A 24072-nucleotide genomic window follows, 5' to 3' on the forward strand; every position below is an offset into this window, starting at 1 on the left:
TGAGAGAGTGTGAGTGAGTGTGAGGGAGTGTGAGTGTGTGTGTGTGAGAGTGTGTGTGTGTGTGTGTGTGTGTGTGTGAGTGTGTGTGTGTGAGTGTGTGTGAGAGCAAGTGTGTGTGAGTGTGTGAGAGGGTGTGTGTGAGAGAGTGTGTGAGTGCGAGAGAGTGTGAGAGAGGGTAAGCGAGAGAGTGTGAGAGAGTGTGGCGGTATGTGAGTATGTCAGTGTGTGAGTATGTCAGTGTGTGAGAGTGTGTCAGTGAGTGTGTCAGGGTGTGTGTCAGGGTGTGTGTCAGTGTGTGTGTGTGTGTGTCAGTCTGTGTGTGTGTGTGTCAGTGAGTGTGTGTGTGTGTAAGCTCCAGTAAACAGCTGGCAATGTTATTGGCCTTGAGAAATCCAACGTCTGGTCTCCCGTCACCTCTGAACATCGGCCGGCCAACAAGTAGCGACTGACAGATGGAGACATTTGCAGTCAGCTGAGCAGGCGGACATGTTGTGTTGCACCTCCCTCTGAGCCTGACAAATGCAGTCAATGTTGGCTGGAGAATTAGTGCAGCGTGAGAAAGCCCCTCGCTATGGTCCGTGTGATTATCTTAGCAAGTGTGAATCACTGGTGGTATTTGTGGATGCCCTGTCATCTGACAATTATTGGTGGTTTGTGTTTGTATGTGTGAGTGCGAGTTTGTATTATACGAATATACACTATATGTGTGTGTGTGTGTGTGTTTTCATATATTTTTTTTTCATATATTTCATTATCTAATTTTTATTTTTATATATATATGTGTGTGTGTATTATATGAATGCATATATATATATATATATCATCATATAAAACACACATATATGAAAATTAGACAATGAAATATATCAAATAAATGAATATATATATACACACAACAGAATATATATACATGCACACAAATGATATGTAAAGATAGTATGTAAACATAGTACTCTGTAAATTAACATGACAATTGAAAAAAAGTTGTGTTTCATTATCTAATTTTCATATATATAACTTTTTTCATTAATTATATTATTTACAGAGTACATGGTTTGCCTACTATGTTTATATACTGTGGTATAATAAATGACAATATAATAAAGGAAAAAGGTTATATTTATATAAATAAAATTTTACCTCATTTTCATACATAACTTTTTTTTCAATTATTATAGTCATATATAGTCAGACTATAGTCAAAAAATGCTGGAATAATTCAGCGGGACAGGCAGCATCTCTGGAGAGAAGGAACGGGTGGCATTTCAGGTCGAGACCCTTCTTCAGAGTCTGAAGAAAGGTCTTGACCTGAAACATCACCCATTCTCACCAACATCACCTTCTCCCCAGAGCTGCTGCCTGACCCACTGAGTTACTCCAGCATTATGTGTCTACCTTCGATTTAAACCAGCATCCGCAGTTCTTTCCTACACATATATATAGTCGTATGTCCCCAGACAAAACAATGAAATTCTTGCTTGCTGCAGCACAACAGAATATGTAAGCATATTACATTGTAAACCATGTAATAAAGGAAAACAAGCTATATGGGGAAAAAAGTTACATATATATGAAAATGAGGTAATTATTGAAATAACTTTTTTCATTTATATATTTTAAACGTTAAAAAAAGATATATAAATATATATAACTGTTTTTGCTTCATTATACTTATGGTGTGTATATATAAGTAAGTAAGTACGTTTATTGGCCAAGTATTCACATACAAGGAATTTGCCTTGGTGCTCCGCCCACAAGTAACAACATGACATACAGTGACAGTTACGAATGACTCCGAAAACACTAAACATTAATAATAATAGGATGTTATATTACATATATATATGTGTGTGTGTATGTGTGTGTGTGTATTTTATATATATATATATACGGTTATTTATATATGTAATGGCAATTTCAAACTATTCCAAGCTTCAGCTTTCCATTGCCATTAGGACACAAGCAGGGAGGAGTGAATGTACATGGCCGATAGCAACAGTAACTAGAGAGTCAAGAGTTTTATTGTCATGTGTCCCAGATAGGACAATGACATTCTTGCTTACTGCAGCACATCAGAATATGTAAACATTAATACAGAACAGGAGATAAAAGTTCAGTGTGTCTATATACCATAGATATATACATATACATATACATACATATACATATATACATATACATACATACACACAATAAATAAACAGATAAAGTGCAATAGTAATAATAGACTGGTATTTGTTTGATGTTGTGTCTAATAGCCTGATGGCTGTGGGGTAGAAGCTGTTCCTGAACCTGGATGTTCCAGATTTCAAGCTCCTGTACCTTCTCCCCGATGGCAGTGGAGAGATGAATGTGTGGCCAGGGTGGTGTGGGTCTTTGATGATGTTTAAGTAAGAATATGCCAACAGTAACTAGCCTAAGTAAGAATGGCTCCTAAATATATATAACTTGTTTTCCTTTATTATATTGTTTACGGTGCACTATGTTCACATATTCTGTTGTGCTGCTGCAATTAAGAATGTCATCGATCTGTCTGGAACATATGACAATAAAACACTCTGGGCCCTTGGGTGACATTGACTGTAACATGCTTGCCACAGTCCACACTTTTACTTGTCCTGTAAAGCTTCTGACTGAAGAGTGAACCTCTGTAAAGATGCACAAAGTTACCCAGAAATAGATGTGCTCACAATATATTTATTTTCCTCTCCAGATTCCCATCGGGAGTTCCTTCACAGGCCATCTGGTCATTTGCCAGAGGAAATATGGAAAAAAGCTGGTAAATATTTCTCTGGAAATGGGTGGGGACAGGATTGGTTGCGAAAAGCATGTGTGTGTGTGTATATATATTTTGTTTTAGTTGAGTTTAGAGATACAGCACGGAAACAGGCCCTTCGACCCACCGAGTCCGCACCGACCAGTGATCCCCGCACACTAACACTATCCTACACGCATTTTCAGCGCCAATTAACCTACAAAACTGTACGTCTTTGGAGAGTGGGAAGAAACCGAAGATCTTGGCGTAAACCAAGCAGGTCACGGGGAGAACGTACAAATTCGGTACAGAATAGCACCCGTGGCCAGGATCGAACCCGGGCATCTGGTATTGCTGTGGTTAATGTGCGGGGATCACTGGTCAGTGCAGTGGGACTCAGTGGGCCGAAGGACCTGTTTCCACACTGTATCTCTAAACTGAACTAAACTAAACTTCTGTCAAAGTCCTCACAGTAAAGTTAGTGATATTTTCAATCTGAGGAATGCTTTAGGATTAAAATTAAAACACACACAACCTAAACCTGACCCAACCAAGACCAATCTGAGCCCTCCATGCGCATAGGGACAGAATTCCCATTCAAAAAAAACACAAAGTGCTGGGGGAACTCCGTGGGTCGGGCGACACCTCTGGAGTTTGCAATACAATACAATACAATACAATACAATACAATTTATTTGTCACTTGAACCTCATAGAGGCTCATGTGAAATGTTGTTTGTGCAGTCATACATACAAGAAAAAAAAGACCCAAGACACAACACAATTTACACAGACATCCATCACAGCGCATCTCCACCTCGCTGTGATGGAAGGCAAAAAAAACGTATCTCTCCCCTGCACTTCCCTCTCCCCCCAATGTCAGACTCAAAGTCAGAGCCCCCGGCGGGCGATAAAAATTGTCCCGCGGCCATTAACGCCGCGCCGGGCGATGCAAGGCCGCGCTCCGGTGCATTGGAGTAACTCAATAGGTCAGACAGCTTCTCCGAGTCTGAAGAAGGGTACGGTCCTGAAACGTCTCCCATCTATGTTCTCCAGAGATGCTGCCTGACCCGCTGAGTTACTCCAGCACTTTGCGTGCGTTTTCATGAACATCGGGACGTTTAGGTTTACCCAGGCTCCCCCCCCCCAACCAATGGATTGGTATCAAAGTAACCATCTCAGGTGATCCTGTTGGGGGATATTGATGAAGCAAAGATGCCCAGCTGCCCATGATATGAGAAAATTATTCTCAAGCCAGACCAACATAACAGTCCTAAGATAGACACAAAATGCAGGAGTAACTCAGCAGGACAGGCAGCATCTCTGGAGAGAAGGAGAGAAGAACTCACGGACTTCATTAACTTCACTACTAATTTCTATCCTGCACTCAAATTCACCTGGACCAACTCCCTCCAACACCTCCTTCCGTTTCTTGATCTTACCGTCAACATCACATGAGGTCATAAGTGATAGGAGCAGAAGTAGGCCATTCAGCCCATTGTCTACTCCATAATTCAATCATGGCTGATCTATCTCTCCCTCCTAACCCAATTCTCTGCCTTCCTGGCACATAATCCCTGGCATGACTGACATCTATTATAATTCCTTCTCTCCAGAGATGGTGCCTGTCCCGCTGAGTTACTCCAGATTTTGTGTTTATCTTCAGTGTTAAACAGCATCTGCAGTTCCTTCCTGCACATAACACAGTCCTATCTGTCCTGAACTCAAATGTCTTATCAGAGTAAACACCTAACCCAAACTCAGTATGTGTAGGAAAAGAACTGCAGATGCTGGTTTAAATTGAAGGTAGACACAAAATGCTGGAGCAACTCAACGGGACAGGCAGCATCTCTGGAGAGAAGGAATGGGTGATGTTTTGGGTCGAGACCCTTCTTCAGACTGATGTCAGGGGAGTGAGCGGGACAAAGATAGAATGTAGTCGGAGACAGTAAGACTGGTGGGAGAACTGGGAAGGGGGAGGAGATGGAGAGAGAAAGTAAGGGTTACTTGAAGTTAGAGAAGTCAATGTTCATACCGCTGGGGTATAAACTACTCAAGGGAAATATGAGTTGCTGTTCCTCCAATTTGCGCTGGGCCTCATGCTGGCAATGGAGGAGGCCCAGGACAGAAAGGTCAGATTGGGAATGGGAGAGGGAGTTAAAGTGCTGAGCCATTGGGAGATCAGGTTGGTTAAGGCGGACTGAGCGGTGGTGTTCAGCGAAACGATCGGCGAGCCTGCGCTTGGTCTCACCAATATAGAGGAGTTGACGCCTGGAATAGCGGATACAGTAGATGAAGTTGGAGGAGGTGCAAGTGAACCTTTGCCTCACCTGAAAAGACTATCGGGGTCCTTGGATGGAGTTGAGGTGGGAGGTAAAGGGACAGGTGTTGCATCTCCTGCGGTTGCAGGGGAAAGTACCTGGGGAGGGGGTGGTTTGGGAGGGAAGGGACGAGTTGGCCAGGGAGTTGCGGAGGGAATGGTCTCTGCGGAATGCAGAATTGGGTGGAGATGGGAAGATGTGGCCAGTAGTGGGATTTAGTTGGAGGTGATGAAAACGTTGGAGGATTATATGTTGTATGCGACGGCTGATGGGGTGGAAGGTGAGGACAAGGGGGACATCTCCTTTAAGAATAAGGAGTAAGCCATTTAGAACGGAGAGTGGTGAGTCTGTGGAATTCTCTGCCTCAGAGGGCGGTGGAGGCAGGTTATCTGGATGCTTTCAAGAGAGAGCTACATGGGGCTCTTAAAAATAGCGGAGTCAGGGGATATGGGGAGAAGGCAGGCACGGGTTATTGATTGGGGACGATCAGCCATGATCACAATGAATGGCGGTGCTGGCTCGATGGGCCGAATGGTCTCCTCCTGCACCCATTTTCTATGTTTCTCTGTTTCTATGTTTCAATCAAGCTGTTTACAGTTTACAGCTACAGAGTAAGGTGAACAATGTATAGTGCAATATACAATGTGTTTTATTGTTGAAACACAAGGGACTATGCATGTCGGAATCTTGAGCAAAATGTAATGTACCTGGAAGAATTTTGGGTCTGTAGAATGGTCCAGACCCGATGCATGGTTTCTCCATTCACTCAGCAGATGCTGCCTGATCTGCCGAGTTCCTCCAGTAATTTGATAACCTTGCATCCCCACAAAACAGTCATGTTTCATTTCATTGTAATAGAGATTGCGGAGTCTTTATTCTGCCATATATTATACATTATGTTGTTGATTTATCCAGTTCTATTAATTTTATTGGATTGCATTAGATTTTCAAAGAGAAATGATGGTTTAAATATGTAAGAAGGTTTCGGGTGGAGACTGAAGACGGATCTCGACCCGAAAGGTCACCCATTCCTTCTCTCCAGAGATGCTGCCTGTCCCGCTGAGTTACTCCAGCTTTTTGTGTCTAATGGTTAAAAATGTTGGGGAGAAAAGAGTATTTTATGGGCAAGTGTGTTTAGTTCACTCTAGTTTACTTTAAATATACAGCGTGGCAACGGGCCCCTCGGTCCACGACGACCAATGATCATCCGAACACTAGTTCTATCCTAGTGTGTGGCCAGGATGGTGTGGGTCCTCGATGATACTGCCTGCCTTTTTTTGGATTGTTAGCTAGGAGAAGGTGACAACGAACCTCACAGAGGTAAAGATTAATCAAGGGGACAGTCAGACTGGTCGCAGAACTAGGATGGGGGAGGGATGGAGAGAGAGGGAAAACAAGGGTTACTTGAAATCAGAGAAGTCAACATTCATCCCACTGCCCAAGTGAAATATGAGGTGCTGTTCCTACAATTTGCTTTGGGCCTCACCCAGACAGTGGAGGAGGCCCAGGACAGAAAGGCCACTGTTGGAATGGGAAGGGGGAGTTAAAGTGCTAAGCACCTAGGAGATCGCGTAGGCCTAGGCGGACTGACTTGGTGGTGAATTGGGCCCTTTTTTTGCTGCAGAAGTCAATTTCATTTGTCAGAGAAAATTATATGGAATACTTATCTCGGTGTCTCCTTTATTTTTCACTGCTTCCTTTGTGCTGATTCCAATCCAATTACCTTTTTGTATGCAGTCTCCCTTTATACAAAGTTTCCTAATGCTGCGGCTTTTAGACAAAGAGCTGAGGATGTGTTTGTTTTGGGACTTGTCATTCTGTGAAACGAGGCAGGATCATTTGTGTGTCTCTTTATGGGGTGGGGGGGAAACCAGCCTTTAGCAATATCCCAGGTGGTCTTTGTCCATGTCTCGAAGGTGTACGTATTATTCATATGTTATATAGAGCCGAACTAAAAACTGTGAAATAACCCATTGAAAAGATAGCTAGACAATTACCATTTCACACTCTGCGAGAAGAAGAAACATAAACTGTCATAAATTACATTTTTAATTTATCGCCCAATAATCTACATCTACATTTCTCTGATGGCTCATTGAGTATCACCACCATCTGGCGTAGCTCCACGCCATTTTGGATCATGAGGTCCCCCGTTCTAGGGTCGGTCTCTGCTTGGTTTAGCTGATAACTATTTTGAACAGCTTGCCACAACTTGCAAGTGAAACATGTCAGCTTTGCATCGAGCGCGAGAAAACTTTCATTACTTTCATCAATTGTCACTTTCAAGGGAGGGAGGTGGCAACACAGGCTTAGTTTATAGATAATAGACGATAGGTGCAGGAGGAGGCCATTCGGCCCTTTGAGCCAGCACCGCCATTCACTGTGATCATGGCTGATCATCCACATGCAGTACCCAGTTCCTGCCTTCTCCCCATGTCCCCTGACTCGGCTATCTTTAAGAGCTCTATCTAATGTTATAGTTTAGAGATAGCACCCAAAACAGGCCCTTTGGCCCACTGGGTCTGCGCCTCCCAGCGGTCCCCGCACACTAACACCATCTTACACACACACACCGCGAACAATTTACATTTACACCATGCCAATTAACCTACAAACCATGTACGCCTTTGGAGTGTGGGAGGAAACCGAAGATCTTGGAGAAAACCCCACAGGGGAGAGAACGTACGAACTCCGTACAGACAAGCACCCATAGTCAGGATGGACCCGGGTCTCTGACGCTGTAAGACAGCAACTCTACCGCTGCGCCACCGTACCGTTCCATGCTCGAGGCTGGTAGAATTGGGAAAGGAAACATAAATATGCTTGTAATTTCTGCACCTTGTTGCGGTGCTGCCGTAAGTAAGAGTTTCAATGTTCCGTTTCGGTACATACGACAATAAAACAATCTTGCCTCTAAAATATTTATCTTGTACGTGCGTGACGGTGAATGTTTACACCCGGTGGAGGACTACTGTGGTGTGTTAATATGCCCTTTTCACAGTAATTTTATGCATACCGATGATGCTAAGGTAGCCGTATAATCAGACGTTTCTGCATTCATTTCTATTTATATTGCCTTTCCTTCGACGATAAATAGTTTAAATCTTTTTTAGTGTGACAGCTAATGTGCATACCTAGAATAGTCCTAATTTACAGCGCAAATCAGTCGGACAATGGACTGACATTATTATTTTTTCTTTAAATTTCGTAAAGTGGCAGAGAGTGGCACATGGCTAATTTAGTTTATTTAGGAAAACGAGACTTTGCCGATGTATGGAGCAGTCGTTTCGCCGTTTTTAAAGGAAAGTTAAATGCCTATTTATAATTTGCAGGAATTATGCAGGCACATTATCGACAGCCCACCAAATCTCTTTACTAATCCCATGTGCTAGCGAGGCTCAAAAAGAAATGCATAATTTTAATATAAATTGCCTGATTTACATAGACAATTAGTCAAGCTACTGTTCTGATCGTAAGCAAAATTGTTTTCTGGTTTTTGCTGTTGAGTGAAAATTCCAATTCACCTTGAATATTTACCATCAAATTGACAGATTAGAGGAACCTAGCTGTCTTTTTTAAAAATAGCGTTCTTGAATGTGTAGACTAAATTCATATTTGCGTATGTTGAAAAGTGGGGCAAAATTCATGTGCACTGTGAATATAATTGCGTACATTGTCTGTATTTAATTGAAGTATCCGTTTACGCAATACTTCTGTACAATGTGTACCATTTTGTAATGAAATGAAGGAGAGGGTCACTAGATCTGAAAGAGTATTACGTCTGGTGGATGTATGTTTAAAAAGTGTGAATTTTAGTCTGTGATATGAATGTATTATGCCAAGCTTGCTTGAACAAAGGCAGCACCACAGTGTACACTGTGCAGAAATGATTATCAACTTTGGTATGAGTGTGTGTAGGAAAGAACTGCAGATGCTGGATTTAAACCGAAGATAGGCACACAAAAGCTGGAGTAACTCAGCAGGTCAGGCAGCATCTCTGGAGAAAAGGAAAAGGTGACGTTTTGGGCCAAGACCCTTCTTCAGACTGAGAGTTAGGGGAAAGGGAAACGAGAGATATGGGTGGTGATATAGAGAGATATAGAACAAATGAATGGAAGATAAGCAAACAAATAAAGGTGGTAAAGGAAACAAGCCATTTTTAGTTGTGGCCTAGGTGTAAATGAGTAGAGGCAATGAGATTCAACAAGACGACTTTGAAGCTGGGTGGGGGAGGGACGGAGAGAGGGGGTGAATCAAGGGTAACTTTGTTAGATAAATCAATATTCATACCACTGGGCTGTCAGCTGCCCAAGCAAAATATGAGACACTGTTCCTCCCATTTGCGTTTAGCCTCACTCTGATAATGGAGGAGGCCTAGGACAGAAGGTTCTGTGCTGGAATGGGAAGGGGAGTTTAGGAGTTTGGCAACCGGGAGATCAGATAGGCCTATTATCAGACATATTTTGCAAGTCCTGGGTAAATGAAGCAGTCCGCATCTGTAATCAGTAAGACCTAGGTAACGTTCAAGTAGTTTTAGAGATACAGAGATACAGCAAAGAAACAGGCCCTTTGGCCCACCGAGTCCATGCTGACCACCAGTCACCTGTACTTTAGATCTATGTTAGATCACTTTCACATCCTACACAATAGAGGCAATTTACAGAAGCCAATTACCGTATTTCCCGGCAATGAAGACGCTATTTTATACCTTAAAATAAGGCCCGAATAATTACCTGTGTCTTGAAGGCCGAAGGCTAGGCTGTTCATAGGCCTATACCAGGTGTGTCATTTTACCTCATTTTAGTTCACGGGCAAAATGCGACTTCATGCCCGCTCTGGCATCGGGGAAATCATCCCGCGTCCGGATCGGAATCCTTCGCGGATCTGATGCAGCCGATCCGCAGGAGTTTGACACCCCTGGCCTTTAGGAAGCGTTTCACCAGGGCGAATGGAAATGGCCGCCACCACGGCGAATGTCTGTTTTTTTAAATTATTCAAAATTTGGAGACTGAAAATGGGGGTGCGTCTTCGACGCAGGGAACTTTACGGGAACCTACAAACTGGCTTGTCTTTGGAATGTGGGAGGAAACCTGAGGAACCAGAGAAAACCCACGCGGTCACTGGGAGAACGTACAGAATCCGCTCAAACAAGCGCCCGTTGTCAGTGTCGAACCCTGCGTCTCTGGCGCTGTAAGGCAGCGACTCTACTGCTGCGTTACTGTGCTGCAAGGTTGGGAGAGTCCAAGCTGTCCTGGAGGAGTGCAGTTCCTTCAACCATCTGCACAGTCCAGAACAAAGGAGCTCATCTCAATTGCTGCCCACCAGGAACATTCATATCCATCAATGCCTGAAGAGCATTTAGTTTCACAAGTTCACACGTTATAGGAGAAGACTTGGGCCATTCGGTCCATCAAATCGACTCGGCCATTCAATCATTGCTGATCTCTGCCATCTCATCCCATGTTCCTGCCTTCTCCCCATAAACCTCGACACCCGTTCTAATCAAAAACGTATCTATTCATGCCTTAAACATGTCCACTGACTTGGCCTCAACAGCCCTCTGTGGCAATGAGCTCCACCCTCTGACTGAATAAATTCCACCTCGCCTCTTTTTTGAAAGAGTGCCCTTTAATTCTGAGGCTGTGACCACTGGTCCTAGACTCTCCCACCAGTGGAAACATCCTTTCCGCATCCCACTCTATGCCTTTTATTATTCTGTGAGTTTCAATGAGGTTCCCCCTTCAACCTAATAAACTCCAGCGAGTTTGTAACAAGCATAGCAGTTATTCTCTCAGGCCACTCGAGTACAGAGAAGATTTTACGAGGATATTGTCAGGACTCTACTTGTGGCCTCCCTCCATGCCACAGACGGCTGTGGAGGCCAAGTTAGTGGATATTTTTAAGGCAGAGATAGATAGAGTCTTGATTAGGACTGGTGTCAGGGGTTCTGGGGAGATGTCAGGAGAATGGAGTGAGGAGGGAGAGATAGATCAGCCATGATTGAATGGCGGACTAGACTTGATGGGCCGAATGGCCTAATTCTGCTCCTATCACTTATGTCTTCAAGACATGCAATCCCCTTTTGGAAATGTATTGGCAATTGTTTTTCATCATTGAATCTAAATGTTGAAATTCCTTGTCAAACTTCCTTCACCAGAATGACAGCAGTGATATTAGAAAGTGCCCACCACCATCTCCGTTAGAAATGGGGTTGAGAGAGAAAGATAATTTAGTTTAATTTAGAGGTACAGCGTGAAAACAGGCCCTTCGGCCCACCGTGTTGGCGTCGACTGTTGACGAGCACTATCCTACACCCCAGTGAGGACAATCTGTGTACCTTCACCACTGTATCTTATATCACTGTTGTCATTCTAGTGAAGGTACACTCAACAGTTTGACAAGGAATTTCAACATTTAGATCCAATGATGAAAAACAATTGCCAATACATTTCCAAAAGGGGATTGTATGTCATAAGGACATAAGTGATAGGAGCAGAATTAGGCCATTCGGCCCATCAAGTCTAGTGACCAGTGACAGCCCCCACAATTAGAATGTGGGTTACGGAAATGACTGAGACCCTGCATTTGGAAAAAATAAAAATTGTCTTAATTGACAAACCAGAACTTTTTGTTAGAATATGGTCTCCATTTATTGAATATTTGAAAAGGTAAATTGGTTTAACACAGAATTAGGGTTGAGACCTGAGTTTGGGGTTGGATGAACAGTTACACTCAACAGTTCCAGGATCTATCTCCATAATCTTGTCACTGGTAGTTTCTCTCTGCGTCTCCTTTTTCTTTTCTCTTCTTCTTCTCTCTCTATTACTTTCTCTCATCTCTTTCTCCCTTTATCTTTACTCTTAAAAAAAAAAATTGAAGCTATTTAAGAAATCTGTAATTAAATTGTCGTTTACTATTATTTGTACATATGCTTCTAATTAAAAAAATATATATATATTAAAAAAAAGAATGACAGCTGTGATATTAGAAAGTGCCCACCACCACCTCTGTTAGAAATGGGGTTGAGAGAGAAAGATAATTTAGTTTAGTTTATAGATGCACCGTGAAAACAGGCCCTTCGGCCCACCGTGTCGGCGTCGACTGTTGACCTCCGTACACTAGCACTATCCTACACCCCACTGAGGACAATTTCCAATTATACCAAGCCAATTAACCTACAAACCTGTGCCTTTTTGGAGGGTGGGAGGAAACCGGAGATCTCGGAGAAAACCCACACAGGTCACGGGGAGAACGTACCGACAGCACCCATAGTCAGGATCGAACCCGGGTCTCTGGTGCTGTCTGGCAGCAACTCCACTGCTGTGCCACCGTGATTAGCGACCACCAATCAGCCATGATTGAATTGTGGATTAGACTTGATGGGCCAAATGGCCTAATCCGGCTCCTATAACATGAAATGGCCATTTAACTCTGGCCGTCTTGCCTACATCTTGACGTTGAACTAATCAATAAATAAATGCACAGCTGTGAATATTTAATCTATTTTAATACTTGCTATAGCAGGACTTTCTGTACTGACGGTAGTCGAGTAATTCTGAAATACATTTGTTTTATTAAGTCAATAAAATGGTACAAGGATTATTAAATAGATAGTGAATCACATCCATAAAAAAATATAGCATAATCAGTTCTATTAGAGTGTTAATTTGTGCAATATTCAAGCTAAATAATTAGGTCCTATTAAATATCACATTCATTATTGTCACTTTGCTATTATAAGTGAGGGAATTTATAATGGAGAAAAGCAATTGTGGGGATAGCTTTACCTTGCACTAAACGTTATTCCCATGTACTGTAAATACACTGTACACTCTATGGCTCAATTGTAATTATGTATTCTCTTTCCGCTGACTGGATAGCACGCAACAAAAAGCTTTTCACTGTACCTCGATGCACGTGACAATAGACTAAACTGAAACTGAAGTGAGTGTGCTATCTCTGTATTTATACCAGTTAATGTTAACTAAAGATATTTTATTTAGCCAATTCCCAGTAATGAATGAATGATTGAATGAATGCATGAATGAATGATTGAATGAATGCATGTTTGAATGAATGAATGATTGAATGAATGAATGAATGAATGAATACGTTTTGGGCCAGATTTGTTAACTTCACTTTTGTTCAGTTGAGTTGTCATTCAGTTCGGTTTAGTTTATTGTCACGTGTACCGAGGTACAGTGAAAAGCTTTTGTTGCGTGCTAACCAGTCAGCGGAAAGACAATACATGATTGCAATCGATCCATTAACAGTGTACAAATACATGATAAGGGAATAACGTTTAGTGCAAGGTAAAGCCAGCAAAGTCCGATCAAGGATAGTCTGAGGGTCATCAAAGAGGTAGTTCAGCACTGCTCTCTAGTTGATGGTAGGATGGTTCAGTTGCCTGATAACAGCTGGGAAGAAACTGTCTCTGAATCTGGAAGTGTGTGTTTTCACCTTTTGCCCGATGGGAGTGGCCAATAGATAATAGGTGCAGAATTAGGCTATTCGGCCCTTCTATCCAGCACCACCGTTCAATGTGATCATGGCTGATCATCCACAATCAGTACCTCGTTCCTCCCCATGTCCCCTGACTCCGCTATCTTTAAGAGCCCCATCAAGCTCTCTCTTGAAAGTATCCAGACCCAGAGTGCGACTGGTCCTTGATTAAGCTGCTGGCCTTGCTGATGGCAGCGTGAGGTGTAGATGGAGTCGATGGAAGGGAGGTTGGTTTGTGTGTAACCTGGTGGGCTGAATTCTGCTACTATGATTGATGAACTGAACTTAATATTCAGTCTCTAGGGACACTACTTTAAAAACATTCCTGTTGTAAATGCCTTGGAAATGTGTTGGAAGATCTTAAATTGGTTTAGGAATCAAGTATGGACACAAAAAGCTGGAGTAACTCAGCGGGACGGGCAGCATCTGTGGAGAGAAGGAATGGGTGAAGCTTCAGGTCAAGACCCTTCTTCAGCTCAACACGAAATGTCACCCATTCCATCTCTCCAGAAATGCTGCATGTCCCGCTGAGTAACTCCAGCTTTTTCTGTCTTTCTTCGATTTAAACCAGCATCTGCAGTTCCTTTCTTACACATGGGAATCAAGTAGACCGACACAGAGAGTTACTCCAGCACTTTGTGTTTTTTCTTTGTTGTGAAGCAGCATCTGCAGATTCTTATGTCAACAATAGCAATAGACACTAGGTGCAGGAGTAGGCCATTCGGCCCTTCGAGCCAGCACCGCCATTCAATGTGATCATGACTGATCATCCACAATCAGTACCCCGTTCTTGCCTTCTCCCCATATCCCCTGACTCCACTATCTTTAAGAGCCTATCTAGCTCTCTGTTGAAAGTATCCAGAGCCAGGGTGCGATGGCAGTGTGAGGTGCGGATGGAGTCGATGGAAGGGAGGTTGGTTTGTGTGTAACTTGTTTGGCGTTCCATGTTTTTTCAGAGGAGGCGGTGAATGAAGTGAAGCGGCAGGCGATGTCCGAGCTTCAGAAAGCCGTGTCGGAAGCGGAGCGGAAAGCCCACGACATGATTGCCACGGAGAGGGCCAAGATGGAGCGTACGGTGGCCGATGCAAAGCGGCAAGCTGCTGAAGATGCGCTGACCATCATCAACCAGCAGGAGGATTCCAGTGAGGTAGAATCTCCCGTTATTTCCAATTCTTCTCTTGAGAAATAGTCAATAGTCAATGGCGATTTATTTGTCACATATGCAACTGCACAGTGGGTAGACGCAAAATGCTGGAGTAACTCAGTGGGAAAGGCAGCATCTCTGGAGCGAAGGAATGGGCGGCGTTTCGGGTCGAGACCGTTCTTCAGACTGAAGAAAGGTCTGAAGATGGGTCTCCCATTCCTTCTCTCCAGAGATCCTGCCTTTCCCGTTGAGTTATTCCAGCATTTTCTGTTTATCCTTGGTTTAAACCAGCATCTGCAGTTCCTTCCGACACATTTCACTGAAATTCTCTTCACGTGTATCACATATGTGGGCAGCGCCATGTTTTGGCGCCATTATTCACCGTCCCAAGTCTAATCGGCCCTCGCATTCGATGTACTGGAGCAGTTCCCGCCAAACCGACGTCCCTCTCCTCTCCTTGCCCGGCCATCTCTGTGTCCCGGGGAGCGCCTACCTTGAAGGTGCTGGAATCATTGCCCCCGATCACCCTCCTGCCGGCCCTTGCTCCTCACGACTGACACCTCCAGCCTCTCCCGTAGCGCCGACCGACGAGCCTTCGGGCGAGCGGCGCGGCCGTGGCACCTTGGAAAGGCCGAACGTGCCATCAAGCAGTTTGAGTACATCCGTGTAAATTAACGCTCCCTTTCCAAAATTTAGAAGGATGAGAGGATATCTCATTGAAACATATAAGATTGTTAAGGGTTTGGACACGCTAGAGGCAGGAATCATGTTCCCGATGTTGGGCGAGTCCAGAACCAGGGGCACAGTTTAAGAATAAGGAGTAAGCCATTTAGAACGGAGACGAGGAAACACTTTTTCTCACAGAGAGTGGTGAGCCTGTGGAATTCCCTGCCTCAGAGGACGGTGGAGGCAGGTTCTCTGGATGCTTTCAACAGAGAGCTAGATAGGGCTCTTAAAAATAGCAGTCGGGGGATATGGGGAGAAGGCAGGAACGGGGTACTGATCGTGGATGATCAGCCATGATCACATTGAATGGCGGTGCTGGCACGAAGGGCCGAATGGCCTACTCCTGCACCTATTGTCTATTGTCCTTTTAGAGGCTGCGATCTCTAACTGTGAGGATGTCTGCCTGCTCCGACTGCAGGAAGTGTGGGCTCTGAACAAATATTGTTATAAATGCACACCAGTGATCTCTGACAATGAAGACAGGGAATTGTTTGAGGTGTAGGCCTAGTATTGACCACAGACACTCAAGATTAGAGGCTAGATTTGCAATGATGCCACTTCTGTTATGAGGGGGGAACCTCATAGAAACTTACCAAATAGTGAAAGGCCTGGATAGAGTGGATGTGGAGAGGATGTTTCCACTGGTAGGAGAGTCCAGGACCAGAGGCCACACCGCCTCAGAATAAAAGGATGTACCTTTAGAGCGGAGATGAGGAGGAATTTCTTTAGTCAGAAGGTTGTGAATCTGTGGAATTCATGTGGAAGGCTGTGGAGGCCAAGTCAATGGATATTATTTTTAATGTGGAGATTGACAAGTTCTTGGCTAGTAAGGGTGTCAGGGGTTATGGGAAGAAGGCAGGAGAATATGTTTGAGAGGGAAAGATAGATCAGCCATGATTGAATGGCGGAGTAGACTTGATGGGCTGAATGGCCTAATTCTGCTGCTATGACTGATGCACTTTTGAACAATACTTAGTCTCTAGTGACACTACTTCAAAAACATTCCCGTTGTAAATGCCTTGGAAATGTGTTGGAAGATCTTAAATTGGCCCAGGAATCAAGTATAGACACAAAATGCTGGAGTAACTCAGCGGGACAGGCAGCTTTTCTGGAGAGAAGGAATGGGTGACGCTTCGGGTCGAGACCCTTCTTCAGCTCGACATGAAACGTCACTCATTTCTTCTCTCCAGAGATGCTGCCTGTCCCGCTGAGTTACTCCAGCGTTTTGTGTCTATCTGCAAATTAAATCAGCATCTGCAGTTCCTTCCTATGCATGGGAATCAAGTAGACTGACACAGAGAGTTACTCCAGCACTTTGTGTTTTTCTTTGTTGTGAAGCAGCATCTGCAGATTCTTATGTCTACACTTGCACCTTAAGGACTTGGCACAAGATGGCAGGGTCATAGATACATAGAAATTAGGTGCAGGAGTAGGCCATTTGGTCCTTCGAGCCTGCACCGTCATTCAATATGATCATGGCTGATCAGCCCACTCAGTATCCCATACCTGCCTTCTCTCCATACCCCCTGATCCCTTTAGCCACAAGAGCCACATCTAACTCCCTCTTAAATATAGCCAATGAACTGGCCTCAACTACCTTCTGTGGCAGAGAATTCCACAGATTCACCGCTCTCTGTGTAAAAAATGATTTTCTCATCTCGGTCCTAAAAGACTTCCCTCGTACCCTTAAACTGTGACCCCTTGTTCTGGACTTCACCAACATCGGGAACAATCTTCCTGCATCTAGCCTGTCCAACGCCTTAAGAATTTTGTAAGTTTCTATAAGATCCCCCCTCAATCTTCTAAATTCTAGCGTGTACAAGCCGAGTCTATCCAGTCTTTCTTCATATGAAAGTCCTGCCATGCCAGGAATCAGTCTGGTGAACCTTCTCTGTACTCCCTCTATGGCAAGAATGTCTTTCCTCAGATTAGGAGACAAAAACTGTACGCAATCCTCCAGGTGTGGTCTCACCAAGACCCTGTACAACTGCAGTAGAACCTCCCTGCTCCTATACTCAAACCCTGCTCCTATACTCAAATACAGGGACATAGCATGCAAGGCTGGACTTTCCTGGTCCCTTACCTAATGGAAGAGCTTTCAGACACTCTATTCAAAAGTCTTTAAGTGCCAGCGAGCTATCAAGTCAAGAGTCAAGAGTCACGAGAGTTTTCTTGTCACATATCCCAGATAGAACAATTAAATTCTTACTTGCAGCGGCAAAAACCGTTCGGGCATTCTGGTGCGAGACCTCATTCTTATTTCAAAGTGGCGGCGGTAGAGCTACTACCTTACAGCGCCAGAGACTCAGGTTCGATCCTGACGACGGGTGCTGTCTGTACGGAGTTGGTACGTTCTCCCCTTGACCTGCCTGGGTTTTCTGTGGGTGCTCCAGTTTCCTCCCACACTCCACAGACATACAGTTTTGTAGGTTAATTGCCTTGGGTAGTTCGTAGTGTGTGGTATGGCGTTAGTGTACGGGATGATCGCTGGTCAGCACGGACTCGGTGGGCCGAAGGGCCTGTTTCTGCGCTATATCTCTAAACAAAACTAAACAAAACTTTGTCCTCTGGGTCTCGCCGATGTCTTATACAACTGAAACGTGACCCCTCAGACCACCCAACTTGTTAGGAGATTAAACTCTTATTTGTCTTTACCTTCCACTAAACGTTAGACCCTTATCATGTATCCTTCGCTGTAAATGGCCTGATTGTAATCATGTATCGTCCTTCCCCTCTGGATATCACGCAACAAAAGCTTTTCACCGTACCTCGGTACACGTGCCAATAAACTAAACTCAAATGTCTAAATTCAGTTTAGTTTAGAGATACAGCACGGAAACAGGCCCTTAACTGATCTAATCCTCTCACAATTTTGTACACAGAATTACGACTTACATTATTTTAAAAATAAGCATCGGTAACCATTGTTACAATCATTCTTTCAGTGCATTTCAAAGCTACAATGCTGGAAAGCCAGCCACCAACAACAGCCGGGTGCCCTGTAGCTGTTAGTGACAGTACAGGGTGATTAGGTACGTGGTGAAAATGAATAATTAGAGTTGTGACTCTACTGCTTATGAAAGTTTCTTGTCGTGACTGGAGTTATTGAATTGATTGAATTGAATAACTTTTATTAGCCAAGTATGTAGACGGTGGCACAGCTGTAGAGTTGCTGCCTTACAGCAAAATGCAGCGCCAGAGACCCGGGTTCGATCCTGACTATGGGTGCTGTCTGTATGGAGTTTGTACGTTCTCCCCGTGATCTGCGCGGGTTTTCTCTGAGATCTTCGGTTTCCTCCCACACTCCAAAGACGTACAGGTCTGTAGGTTAATTGGCTTGTTTAATTGGCTTGATAAAAATGTAAAATTGTCCCAAGTTGGCGATATTGCAGAGTACTGCCCTGCCGACTACAAAATTCAGAGGGTTATACATATAAGGAATTTGCCTTGGTGCTTTGCTCGCAAGTAAAAACACGATGGACAATTAAAAATAAAACGTTATAATTTAAACATGTGAAGAATGAAATAAAATACCAGAGCAAAACGAGGCTACAGATTTTTGGTTATTGAGTAGAGCTACTACTCGTGGAAAAAAAGCTGTTTTTATGTCTGGCTGTGGCAGCTTTGACAGTCCGGAGTCGTCTTCCAGAGGGAAGTGATTCAAAGAGTTTGTGGCCAGGGTGAGAGGGGTCAGAGATGATCTTACCCGCTCGCTTCCTGGCCATTGCAGTGTACAGTTCGTCAATGGAGGGAAGGTTTCAGCCAACAACCTTCTCGGCTAATCAAATGATGCGCTGCAGCCTCCAGGTGTTGTGCTTGGTGGCTAAGCCAAACCAGACCATGATGGAGAAGGTGAAGACAGACCCTACGATGGCAGTATAAAACTGGACCATCATTGCTTGTGGCAGATTGTGTTTTCTCAGCTGCCGCAGGAAGTACATCCTCTGTTGGGCCTTTTTGACTGGAGTCGATGGTGGCCCCCCATTTAAGGTCCTTGGAGATGATGGTTCCAAGGAACTTAAATGACTCCACAGATGTGACTGTGGTGTTGTTGATGGTGAGTGGGGGGAGGGGAGGGGGAGCTCTCCTAAAGTCTACAATCAATTCCACTGTCTTAAGAGCATTGAGCTCCAGGTTGTTGCAATGGCACTAGGTCACTTCCAGCTGTGTCACTTCCTGTCTGTAGGCAGATTCCTCCCCATTCTGGATCAGTCCAATCAGGGTTGTGTCGTCCGCAAACTTGAGAAGCTTGACAGAGGAGTCAGTGGAGGTGCAGTCATTGGTGTAGAGAGAGTAGATGAGAGGGGAGAGGACGCAGCCTTGCGGTGCTCCTATGCTGAGGGTCTGCGGGTCCGAGATGTGCTTTCCCAGCCTCACATGCTGCTTCCTGTCTGTCAGGAAGTTGATGATCCACTGACAGAGGGGTTCAGGCACAGTCAACTGGGAGAGTTTGGAGTGTAGTAGCTCTGGCACAATGATGTTGAATGCAGAGCTAAAATCTTAGCATTTAATGTGTAATTCTTGCCCAGAAGACCTTTAATAATATCAGCTGCCGAAGCACAGCAGTAAAGAAAATGATTATGTAATGCAGCAAGTTGATTCATAATTCCTGCAACTCGGCTTGTACGCAATGGTGACTTGTCAAGATGGTGGTAAAATTGTACAAAATAATTTAACTGTTGAAAGGATGCTTTGATGCGTTGCAATAGGCAAAACATTCAAGGGTTGAGATTTATAACTGTATAAACTTGTGTCTGCTCAGACTGAGTTCAAAGCAGTTGTTTCACTAAAGGAGTAAAATATTCACATGCTGACGATATTGAATACTTTTGTAACTTTGTCGGTGTTCCTTACATGGTGACTCTTTGCATACTTGTATTGTATGCAAAACAAAGAATCTCAATGTAAGGTCATATGGAATAGAATTAGGCCATTCAGCCCATCAAGTCTACTCTGCCATCTGATCGTGGCTGATCTATCTATCTCTCCCTCCTAACCCCATTCTCCTGCCTTCTCCCCGTAACTTCCGACACCTGTACTAATCAAGAATCTATCTAATTCTGCATTTTCCTTGATCTGCAGCCCCTTTGTCCCGTTTTCACACCTTACTCGTCCTTATCTATGTATCTCCCTCTCCCCTGACTTCAGTCTGAAGAAGGTTCCCACACCGAAATGTCACCTGTTCCTTTTCTCCAGAGATGCCGCATGGCCCACTGAGTTACTCCAGCATTTTGTGTCCATCTTCGGTGTAAATCAGCATCTGCAGTACCTTGCTACATAATGAAGGCGGGGAATTGTTTGAATTTGTAGGCCTAACATTGATAACAGACCTTGATCCTGACCGCGGGTGTTTTCTGTACGGAGTTTGTACGTTCTCCCTCTGACTGTGTGGGTTTTCTCCGGGTGCTCCAGGTTTCCTCCCACACTCCAAAGACGTACGGGTTTGTAGGTTAATTGGCTTCTGTAAATTATCCCTAGTGTGCAGGATCTGAAACTAGTGTATGGGTCATTGTTGGTTGGCCCGGACTCATTGGGCTGAAAGGCCTGTTTCCACGCTGTGTTTCAAAACTAAACTAAACTCTGCTGATCTTTATAGCCAATTTGATTGTTAGTTGTAAAATTATGTTTGACAAGGAGGTCTTGTAATCGGTTTGTACCTCTTCTCCCCTCTCCCATTGGACAAAAGGTACAGAAGTGTGAAAACGCACACCTCCAGATTCAGGGACAGTTTCTTCCCAGCTGTTATCAGGCAACTGAATCATCCTACCACAACTTGAGAGCAGTGCTGAACTGCTGATCTACTTCATTGGTGACCTTCGGACTATCTTTGATCAGACTTTACTGGCTTTATCTTGCACTAAACGTTATTCCCTTATCATGTATCTATACACTGTAATGGGCTCGATTGTAATCATGTATCGTCTTTCTGCTGACTGGTTAGCAAGCTACAAAAGCTTTTCACTGTACCTCGTTGCACATGACAATAAACTAAACTAAACCGAAACTGAACTGAAACGTTTGATTGTGTCACAGAAAGGCCATAAATGTTTATTAAAACAGAACTCCCCCTTTTATGGCTGTGGATGATCATATCATGTGGCTATGTAGTCTCTCGTGCCTGTTCAGCCCATATCCACTGAAATAGCCCTTGGTCATGGCTCAGACTTCTGAGGCATAAAGAAAAGTGACTTTCTACAGTCCAGGGACAACCTAGAACCAAGTGTTTAAGAAAGAACTGCAGATGGTGGAAAAATCGAAGGTAGACAAAAATGCTGGAGAAACTCAGAGGGTGAGGCAGCATCTATGGAGTGAAGGAATTTTGTCCACCTCGAACCAAGTGGCAAGATTGGCCGGCCACAGTGGTGCAGCAGTAGAGTTGCTGCCTTACAGCGCTTGTATTGCCGAAGGCCCGGGTTCGATTCCGACCACTGGTGCTGCCTGTACGGAGTTTGTACGTTCTCCCCGTGACCTGTGTGGATTTTCTCCGAGATCTTCAGTTCTTCAAAGACGTACAGGTTTGTAGGTTAATTGGTTTGGTGAATGTGTAAATTGTTCCTAGTGTGTGCAGGATAGTGTTAATGTGCATGGATCGCTGGTCTGTGTGGACTCGGTGGGCTGAAGGGCCTGTTTACGCATGGTATCTCTAAACTAAACTAGACTAGATTATCTAAAGGATAATTTTGCTGACATTGGACTCTCTTTGAAAGTCCTGAGAGAGGCATTCAAAATGTACAGAAGCCAAATTAAAGAACATAACCTCAAAGATTATAACCTCAAGAATGTTGCGCTAGGCTACATGTAAATTGGAATGGGGCCAAATGAAATAGAAAAGGGCACAATGTGCTGGAGTAACTTAGTGGATCAGGCAGTATCTTTGGAGAACATGGATTGGCGACATTTCAGGTTGGGACCCTTCTTTAGAGATGCAAAGGACTGAGAGGCTAATATGGGAAAGGATACGAGTCCAGCTCTATCGATACAGGCACAGTTCTCGGATTGAGAAGAAGTGTACTATTTGAACACCGGTTCACCACACGAACCTAGCTCCCTCCCATTGACTCCATCTACACTTCACGCTGCCTCGGCAAGGCCACATGCATAATCAAGTACCAGTCTCACCCTCGTCACTCCCTCTTCTCCCCTCTCCCACTAGGCAATAGGTACGGAAGGGTGAAAACGCCCACCTCCAGATTCAGGGACCATTTCTTCCCAGCTGTTATCAGGCAACTGAACCATCCTTTCTGAACTAGAGAGGGGTCCTGAGCTACTATCTGCCACATTGGAGACTCTCAGACTATCATTGGAGACAGATATCTTTGGATATCTTTACTTGGTTGAATTAAATTGATAGTTTGATTGATGGATATCTTTAATTGGACTTTACTGGACTTCATCTTGCACTAAATGTTAATCTACAAACCCGCACATCTTTGGAGTGCAGGAGGAAACTGGAGCATCTGGAGGAAACCCACGCAGTCACAGGGAGAACGTACAAACTCCATACAGACAGCACTCGTAGTCAGGATCGATCCCACACTCCAAAGACGTACAGGTTTGTAGGTTAATTGGCTTTTGTGAAATTGTAAATTGTCCCTATTGTACAGGATAGTGCTAACGTAAGGGGTCATCGTTGGTCGACGTGGACTCAGTGGGGGGAAGAGCCTGCTTCCACGCTGTATCTTTTAAGTCTAAAGTAAAGGCACATTTTAATCCTAACAACATCACTTTGTATGACTCGGGGAGCAGTAGCTTTTATAACATATTTCCCGATTCCTTATTTCCAATCTAAGACGAGAATAAAGTGTGTTTCTTCTCATGCTATCTATATTAGCCCGCTACATAATATGAATGAAATCTTACTGGAATAGATCACTCGCCTCCAGGTTTTGCTCATTTTCTATGACTTTACTCCTTCAATGTGCATTCTCAATTGGTAATTCTGTAAAGAAAGATGCAGGCTCTTGGAGAAAAGGGTTTTAAACCATCATTATATAACTTGAATTAGCTTAAGCAAACCTGATAGAAATCTCCCAGCGAGGGGAAGAAAATTAATTCTATTGTGGCCCTGGAGAGGCAGGCTTCCAGAACAAGGTATTTCAAAGGTTGGAGTATCAAAGACTAGAGGGCATAGCATTAAGGTGAGAGGAACAAATTTAAAGGAGATGTGCATGGCAAGTGTATTTTTACACAGAGGGTGGTGAGTGCCTGGAACACAATGCCATGGATGGTGGTGGAGACAGATACAACAGTGGCATTTACAAGAAATTTGTACAGACATGTGGATATGCAGGGATTGGTGTTGTATGGATCACATGCAGGCAGATAAGGCTTGGTCTTGGCAGCATGATTAGCACAGACATTGTGGGCCGAAGGGCCTGTTCCTGCGCTGTACTGTTGTACATGGTCACAATACCATACAGCCATACAGTGTAGAAACAGGCCCTTCGGTCCAACTTGCACGCACCGACCAATATGTCCCATCTACTCTAGTCCCATTTGCCTGCATTTGGCCCATATCCCTCTAAACCTCTCCTACCCGTGCATCTCATAAGTTCAGAAGTGATAGGAGAGGAATTAGGCCATTCGGCCCATCAAGTCTACTCTGCCATTCAATCATGGCTGATC

The 24072-nt window shown here is 44.1% G+C and overlaps 1 protein-coding gene across 1 annotated transcript in view; it reads left to right on the forward strand.

Annotated features, from left to right (window-relative positions):
* The window catches only part of runx1t1 (RUNX1 partner transcriptional co-repressor 1), a 93836-nt gene that overhangs the window by 64063 nt on the left and 5701 nt on the right, over positions 1 to 24072 (forward strand). Inside the window, 2 exon segments of the mRNA XM_055633602.1 lie at positions 2714 to 2779; positions 14534 to 14724. Coding sequence (XP_055489577.1) covers positions 2714 to 2779; positions 14534 to 14724 — 257 coding nt within the window.

The sequence above is a fragment of the Leucoraja erinacea genome, chromosome 4 (genome assembly GCF_028641065.1).
Source record: "Leucoraja erinacea ecotype New England chromosome 4, Leri_hhj_1, whole genome shotgun sequence".
Taxonomy (NCBI): Eukaryota; Metazoa; Chordata; class Chondrichthyes; order Rajiformes; family Rajidae; genus Leucoraja; species Leucoraja erinaceus.